Raw genomic sequence first — 8332 nt, 5'->3', positions numbered from 1 at the left:
AAATTCACTACACATGAAGGGCGTGTTGAGAAAGTCCTGCATTGATGAGAGGAGAGACCTTGCATGAGGTACTCCTCATGTTGCCAATTGATTTTACGGTGAAACCCAACTTTCTTCAATGTGTCACAATACCCTAATTTTGACAAAACTTCAAAAATGGATCAGACTTACTCTCTACCATTTTCTTATATGAGATTCTTGATTTATTATTATCACTTTGAGTTTCAATCATTTTCTTCCGCTTCAATAATTTGTCCAAGACATTTTTATGCTTCATAATGTACACATATACTCTTCTAGATTCTAGAGAAGTCATCAGCGAAGAAGACAAAATAATGGTTCCTCCCAAACATGCATTATCGGAAGGACTACACACATCAGTGTAAACATAATATATAATACCTTAGATACGATGAATTGCAACCAAACTTTACTTAGTTTTGTTTTCCCAACACGCAATGTGCATACATAATGTGTACCTGTCTTATTAGATTATAAGATATCAACTCACATAATCCAACGACTAGAAACATTGTTTAGGATAACATGTATGAAGAGATTCTCTTTAACCTATATGCTCGAGAAGACTACCATTTTGAAATTACCACAATTCATATGTATGTAAAGTTATTCATGGACCAATTACCTAGAATACATCTAGTAATTCTACTATGGTGATCTTGCCTTTGTGATTAATTAATGGACTAATCATTGTATCACTTTAAGCAATTCACTAATATTGATTCTTTTGAAGGCTTACATCCAACAATGGTGAGTGACGATCCGATTATCACGCAACCTAGCTCGCTAGTTAGGGTCAGGAGTTTCTCTTGAAGCCAGGGAGTGGTTTCAACCGGATTTCCTTCCGGGGTTGAAGTATCAGGAATACAAATTTGGAGGTCAAAACTTAAGTTTGATGAGTGATTCCACGAACAATCTCCAGGTCCTTTATCCGCTTTTCCATATCAACAATGTTTGAACAGTTCTCTGCCTAGAAGCCTTCGAAATCTTTTGGAGATCATCAACAGGTTCGCTGATATTCTTCAGGGCTTCCCAAATCTGGTCCATGGTGGTTGCGTTCTCTAAAAGCTAGTTGCTTTCGTCTTAGGCGGTAGCGTTATTGTTAGTGGACATGTTGAGCATTCAGTTAAGGTGAGAACAGTAATCTGGTTGTCAATGAAAGCACCACCAATTAGAATTAAATTTCCGTACCAAAAAAATCATACAAAGACAAAAGTATGTCTTCCACAATATATTGTGGTTCATCATGACAAAAAGTCATTGAAAATATCTTCCACAAAATAAACAAATAATCTAGTTTCCCACAAAATAAAATCAATTCCCTGTGCTTCATCATTTCTTTTCCAACTTCTTCCACCATATACTTTAGTTCAATTAAAGACAAAATTGTAAGGCATATATGCATTCAGACCGGTATAAATTGATATAAAAAAAAATCAAATTCAAATAAGATTAAGACTCTAACTCATGATCAAAGACATGTTGACACTGGAAAAATAAACAAGGGTTTGCATTCGGATTTCTAAACTAAATACTTACGAAATTAGGCGCGACTTCACCTTCACCTCTTCTCTTAGCCATTGACATGGTTTTACAAGTATAGTTCACTCTTCGACGGTGTTCAAGTTTTTTTTTGCTATGAAATCTAATTTTAGTTGAACCGTAAGTCATACTAGATGTCCACATCATGGGATGTAATTTGGATTGAAATGACCAATTTGACCCCTCTATGTGATAGTCACGTGAGTTTATTTAGCGGAAAACTAACATAAGTTTAGATTTGGCCCTCAATTGCTAACAATGCTCAACACGAGGTTTTAATTAACAACATTTTCACCATGAGGGTCACATTGAAAATGTCGTGTCACCACAAGGACTAGGAAAAATATTTGGCCTAATCTAAGGTACCAATGTGGTACCAGCATAAAATCTTAGAGCTCAAGCAGTAGACAAGATAGCAAGGTATATGTTAACATGTGAACCTTAGGTGGGTGTTTTTATAATAGTAGGGAGAGAGTCCTTAGGATATTGAATCCACATTAAAATGGGAGAATTATGGAGGATATCTAGCATAAGATATTGCTTCTTTTTAAGATTATCTAGAAAAAGTCCTAGGTTTTGTTTGGTTCCTATGTTTGGATTGGACAGTCACAAGGTTTAATGTATGTTGAGTGAAATCTCCACTTCCAAATTTGTTTAAGTTGAAGGTAGATAGATTATTCATTAAGGAAATCCATCTCTCTCAAGCCTAATATACATTAACAATTTCGTACAAACAAACGCTCTAGGGCTTGTGTTTGGTGTCTATGGTCAGATTGGATACTAATTGGATTTAATGCATGTTGAATGAGAAATCAATTACAACTTCCCAATTTGTCAAAGTTGAAGAAGATGGGTTTATCATGATGGAGACTCTAGGACTTTGTTTATTGTCTATTGTTTAATTGGATACTCGCTAGATTCAATGATTGTTGAATGAGAAATGGATGACAACTTCGAAATTTGCCTAAGTCGAAGGTAGCAGATAGATTTATCATGAAGGAATTTGTCTTGTTCCTTACGTATATTAATGATTTCGAACAACAAACACTCTAGGACATTGTTTGGTGTATATGGCTAAATTGGATACTTTTTTTTTTATTTTTTTTTATCAAACAATAGACTTTGTTAGATTAGACACCGATGGACAAGTCGACAAACAACATAGGACTTTCTTTGGTGTCTTTAGTTGGATTGGATACTTACCAAATTTAATGCATGTCGGATGAGGAATGAATGCCAACCTCTAAATTTGTCTAAATTAGGGTACATAGATGTGATGCAAATAACCTTTTTCTCTCATTTTTAACAACCATTAACAATTTCGAACCAACGAATACATAATCATTGTTTGTTTTCTATGATCAGATTGCTCTCACTCATTCACTAGATTCAATGTATAAGTTTGAGGGAGGAATTAAATGTCAACTTCTAGATTTGTCTAATTTAAAAGTAGAAAACTTATTAGTAATGGAAGAAATCATTTCTTAATCACACCATTTTTGTAAGAATTGAAGAGATTAGTTTCCTTCATAGTTAATCCATTTTATACATTTAATTTGAACAAAATTTGGAAGCTGTCATTCATTCTTTTATCAACATGCTTTGAACCTACTCTATTATCTAATCCAATTCTTACACGAGTTGAAAATGTTCGAAAAAATGACAATATTCATTAAAACAATTTCAATAGTACAACTTGTACAACACACGAACCCAACTTAACGGGCAAAAACAACAAATTGAAAGAAGGATTAAATTAAAACGGGCAAAATCCGTACAAACAACTAAAAATCCTACAAAGACTAAAATCTTGTTATTAAATATTTATAAAATCTTTTACCTAACCTCTACATGCCGACGTTGTCCTAAAAATCTTCAACTAGCGCAGTAAATGTCATGGTGAAAAAATGGTAACTAGGACCTACCACCGCGATTTTGTCGGTTGGATAATTACAGGGCCACACAAATGATGATTTCAACAGGGAGTTCCTACGACGTCGTTTAGCGCCCACCTGAAAGTCCAAAACCACGTGGTCTAATCGTTATGACTACACCGCGCCACAACCGTACCCGCAGCAGAACACGGAATCGCTCCCTCCTCCTTCTCTCTCTCCTCCGCAAATATAAAAAGGAAAAACCAACGGTGCTGATAAGCATCACTCTCTCATCCCAGTCGTCTCCTCTCTCCTTTCTTTTCCAGCGTCCGATCTAAAATCTTCCCTGCAATCACCATCTCTCGCGCCAAATAAAATCAAATAGGTTTTCTCTTGTTCCTTCATCCCTCTCTCTCTCTTAATTATGGCGGGTTTAGGGTTTCTGATTTTTTCGATTTCGGTTCCGTTATGTGATTTCTGTGCTGTTTTGGATGTAATTAAGCTAGGGTCTCAATGGCGGAAGCTCCCGTGAGTCCAGGCGGCGGCAGCCACGAGAGCGGCGGCGACGGGAGCGGGAGCCCGCGCTCGAACGTTCGGGAGCAGGACCGGTATCTTCCAATCGCCAACATCAGCCGTATCATGAAGAAGGCGCTTCCTGCGAACGGCAAAATCGCAAAGGATGCCAAGGAAACCGTCCAGGAATGCGTTTCTGAGTTCATCAGCTTCATCACCTCCGAGTACGACGTCGTTTTGTAATTTTTGTTCGTAAATTATCATTTTTATTTTTGAAAAATTTATCTGTCGGTTTTGTTTTGATGTGTGGGGGTGGAATTATGTGCAGGGCGAGTGACAAGTGCCAGAGAGAGAAGAGGAAGACGATCAACGGTGATGATTTGCTCTGGGCAATGGCAACGTTAGGCTTTGAGGATTATATCGACCCCCTCAAGGTTTACCTCACCAAATACAGAGAGGTATAACTCTGTTTGCTAAGTTGTTGCGCCGTACTTGTTTGGTTGCTGAGAAAATTTAGCCGCAAATGAAATGAAGAGAAAAATATTGATCTCACTAGTTTTTCGTATTTTTTGAATTACTTGTATTCAATTAATCTCAGAATTTCGGATTTTGTTGCGAAACAAAACGGAGGGTTTTCCTATCTCATTTGTTGTAGGTTCAAATTTGGTAAATTCATTAGTAACATCATTTCATTTTGATTTTGTCGCGAAACAAAACCGAGTGTTTTCTGATCTCATTTGTTGTTGGTTCGAATTCGGTAATTCATTAGTAACATTTCATTTTGATTTTTTTTGCTAAGCGAAACGAGTGTTTTCTTATCTCATTTGTTGTCGATTCGAATTTGGTAAATTTGTTAGTAACATTTCATTTTGGGGTTTGACTAATACACTGTTGGTTTTGGTTTCAATGGTTGTCTTCTGGCTCGACTGGGATGTTTCAGGTGGAGGTGAGTTAAACTTAGGACTGTCATTTTCTATTTATGCAGCCGTTTTAATAATTTGTACCGTTTGCATCTTTTTCGCTTGTAATCAGATTTCTGTGTGTGTGGGGTAACAGGGTGATTCCAAGGGCTCGGGGAAGGGTGGAGATTCATCTTCCAAGAAAGATGCTCAGCCAAGTCCAAATCCTCAGGTTGAATATGGTTTAATCTTATTAATGAAGCGATGGTCTTTTTTGTTTTGTGGGTATAAAGTGTGCTTACTTCTATCAGGGGATTGTAATTTATATGGAAGTTTGTCTTGTTCTTATGGTGGCAATTTTTCTTATGGTAGATTGCTCGCCAAGGTTCTTTCTCCCAAGGAGGGAATTACTCAAATTCTCAAGTAATATCTTGCTCTTTATTTCTCCATACCTATCTGTTTTTCAGAATTTTTTTCTCTTTTAATCAAGTTTCTTTAATACTTATCGGTGTTCAAATAATATACGGTTGTCCTTTTATCGCCAATATATTTCCGTATATGTTATTATCATTTCCATCTATATATAAGCAATACATTTATGATATTTTCCTTTGCAGAGTTCTCTTTTATTGAGGGCTACCGCAAATAACCTTATTTGATGGAAACCTTGTAGGCCCCAACTCCGATTGTATTTTGAGATCCAAACTGAGTTTTTTAGGTATTTCCTTGAATAACATCCTTGCATAAAATTTGACAAGTCCGAAACCATTAAGAGATCTAGTTGTACCCAAGAAAATGATATTTCAAGAAAACACTAATGACAATCGTTTAATTAAGTGGGTAAATGCGAGGATGAACTTTGAGGGAAGACCTAAACACTGATGGTTTGGATCGTTGAAACACAATGAGGAGTGGGCCCTCCAAGTGTGTGGTATGATGGAACCCTCAATTAAGGTTCCCTATTCCTTTACATGTTTTGAGCATGATTTGTGCAAGGCCAAATGATGGTTCTTCAGGAAGAATCATTGACAATTTTTTCCCACATCATGATTTAATCTTATTCCTGGCTTTGGTTGATTGGGTTATTTTCACTTCGGTTAAAGATACAGAGTTGCAATTTTACGTAATAATTGTGCCTGTCACTGATAGAATTGCAAATATATGCTGGATGATCATTTGCTTGTGGAAAATGGATAACCTTGTCTCTATGCAAAATAAAGTGAAAGCTGCACTCCTACACTTAAACATGCATGGTTTTAGTGATATGTTTCTGGTAATTGCTTATATACATTAATTTGGCTTGACATGAAACAGTGGTGTAATTTTGGCCACCCTGAACGTCTGTTGAAAGTTTCTGCAGAGTTTGTAGTTGCTGCTATGTTTTTCTTTTCACTCAATGCATGCTAGGTAGGTGTGTGCTTTCCAATAGTTAAGGCTAGTGCTATAATATATACATTTGGCTGGGGAGATAATGAGATGTGGGCAAGCCACTATGAGCACTGTATTGTGTTTTAGTTCCGCTTCGAGCTTTCCAATAGTTGAGTCTAGCTTCAATAATGTTAAATTTTGGGTAGGGAGAACATGAGACGAATGTCATACCAGCTGTGCGGCAAAGTTACTGATGAAAGATTCTTAAATCTTCAGATGACATTTCTGCCTTCGTCTGTTTGGCTTGTGTTACAATTCTATTGTACATGATTATTGCTTTTCATTTATCTTTGGTATCGAGAATCGCTTTATGAAAGAAACTATAGAATTGTTATTGCTGGTGGTGAGTATGTTGGTTTTGTGGTTTTTGAACTCAGGATGATCTGATTTAACGAATGATTTATCGTCACAGAACCAATACAAGATAGCTCCTAAGCAAGGGTCAGAGTAGATCAAGTCTTCTTCAATCGACGCAATAAATCAGCTGCCCTTTAGTGTCCAGAACAAACAGCGACAAATAGCGCGTTAAATTATCTGTTGTGAAAGTTATAATGCGAGGGTAGTATTAGCGATTTCGTTTGTTTACAGTAGTGCTTTCTTTTCTGTATGGTTCGTATGTTAAGGAGTTTATTTGAGTCGAATTTCTAGTATTTTAAATCTCGGGAGGATCTGTATTCTTCTGATTTAGACTTTATCATGGCAATGTGCCTATTACTGTTCCAAATATTTGGCTTCTTACTTGTGAGGAGTCATCTTTGCAGGCAAATTACAGAACATGTGTAGAAAATATTCTTGTTGTCTTAACGATTTACTGTTGCACTGCAAATGTGTCTGGATTGTATTCACTGGCAACAAAGAATGGCTCTGCATAAGCCAAGCAAATGTTGTCATAAGATTCTCTTAGACTTTATGGTCTAAGAAAAGTGAAGTCACTTGCCGTTCAATTTCATTCAACAGTTGAGAAGAAAGTACAATAACAAAAGTTGCTGTTTACATTAAGATCGAATTGTAACGGTTGTAATTTTTTTGAAAAGATTGAACGTTGGGCGGTCATAATTTTTCTGAACTACCGAATCTAGGCGAATGGGACTGTACAATACGTTAATCTTCTTTGTACGATGACATTTCACGTCTTATCTCAAGTCTCCATTCAATCCCTAAAAATAGAAGTATCGTGCACAGGAAGGAAGGAAAAAGAATCCGTATTTTAATCAGCGAAAAAGAATCCGTAAGAGAGAAAAAATTCAAATGGGGAGGGTCGAATGTGTTTGTGGGCGGAGGTCCACGTCGACATGTTGCTTTTTGCGCGCCCAAATCCAACGTCGAAAGATTCGGGTTTTGCGTGTGGTGCACGAATAATGAAAAGAGTTTGAAAAATTTAAGCTTTAATGATAAGGATAAAATAAAAGGTAAAGTGAATAGTACATGATTGACTTTTAGTGTAAAAATATAATTTCAACAGTGCCGCGGATTTTTCGTTAAAATTCCTTTTATTTATCTGGAAGCGCAACTAGAAACATCGCTTCTAAAAACATTGCCAACTAATTTTTAAATGAGGCATTGCTTTTTTCATGTCAGGTCATGCTTAATATTATTGGTCCTTGGCTTTCAATCAAAACGTAATAAACATTTTGGCAAATTTGTCAAAAGGACCAACCTAACGATCCGGTCTATTATTATTCCCATTGGTCCAAGTTGGGTTAGTTTTCCTTTTCCATGTTTGTTCAATCATAAGGATCACAAAAATTCAGTTATTTAGGGTCAATTTGGGATTGATGAGCTTTTAGAAAAAACTGATCTTGCTGTGTTTTAAGAATAATCAGTTGTAAAATAAAACAGTTGAGTGTTTGATAAACTATATTTTTAAAAGTGTTGTGAGTTTGAAAAACAGTGTAAAAAACATTTGATAAAATTTAATGTAAAAATGATATAATTGTGTATAATGACAAAAATAGATTGGGAGGTTGGGGCGATGGTGATGACAATGGTTGCAAGAGCAGTGGTGGTGATGGTGGCGACAGTGGTGATGGCAGCGACAAAGGTGGGCGTACGGTG

The 8332-nt window shown here is 36.4% G+C and overlaps 1 protein-coding gene across 2 annotated transcripts; it reads left to right on the top strand.

The window, feature by feature from the left end:
• Positions 1 to 3635: 3635 nt before the first annotated feature.
• On the top strand, positions 3636 to 4841 carry LOC137722891 (nuclear transcription factor Y subunit B-like). Of its 2 annotated transcripts, none has more exons than XM_068462004.1 (3): positions 3636 to 3822; positions 3940 to 4174; positions 4279 to 4841. In XM_068462004.1, the coding sequence occupies exons 2-3, from the start codon at positions 3951 to 3953 to the stop codon at positions 4412 to 4414; spliced, it is 360 nt and encodes a 119-aa protein (XP_068318105.1). In that variant the 5' UTR covers positions 3636 to 3822; positions 3940 to 3950; the 3' UTR covers positions 4415 to 4841. The 2 variants fall into 2 exon arrangements, with proteins under 2 accessions (XP_068318105.1, XP_068318104.1); XM_068462003.1 differs by having other exon boundaries at positions 3944 to 4174; positions 4279 to 4836.
• Positions 4842 to 8332: the final 3491 nt, after the last annotated feature.

The sequence above is a fragment of the Pyrus communis genome, chromosome 17 (genome assembly GCF_963583255.1).
Source record: "Pyrus communis chromosome 17, drPyrComm1.1, whole genome shotgun sequence".
NCBI classification, from domain to species: domain Eukaryota; kingdom Viridiplantae; phylum Streptophyta; class Magnoliopsida; order Rosales; family Rosaceae; genus Pyrus; species Pyrus communis.
Note: the sequence above shows the minus strand (reverse complement) of the source record. Positions and strands in the feature narration are given on the sequence as shown.

Excerpts from the sequence above, each read along its gene's own strand:
- LOC137722891 (XM_068462004.1), top strand. The coding sequence starts at position 3,951 with ATGGCGGAAGCTCCCGTGAGTCCAGGCGGCGGCAGCCACGAGAGCGGC. Across the intron at positions 4,175-4,278 it reads ATCAGCTTCATCACCTCCGA|GGCGAGTGACAAGTGCCAGA; the intron begins GTACGACGTCGT and ends AATTATGTGCAG.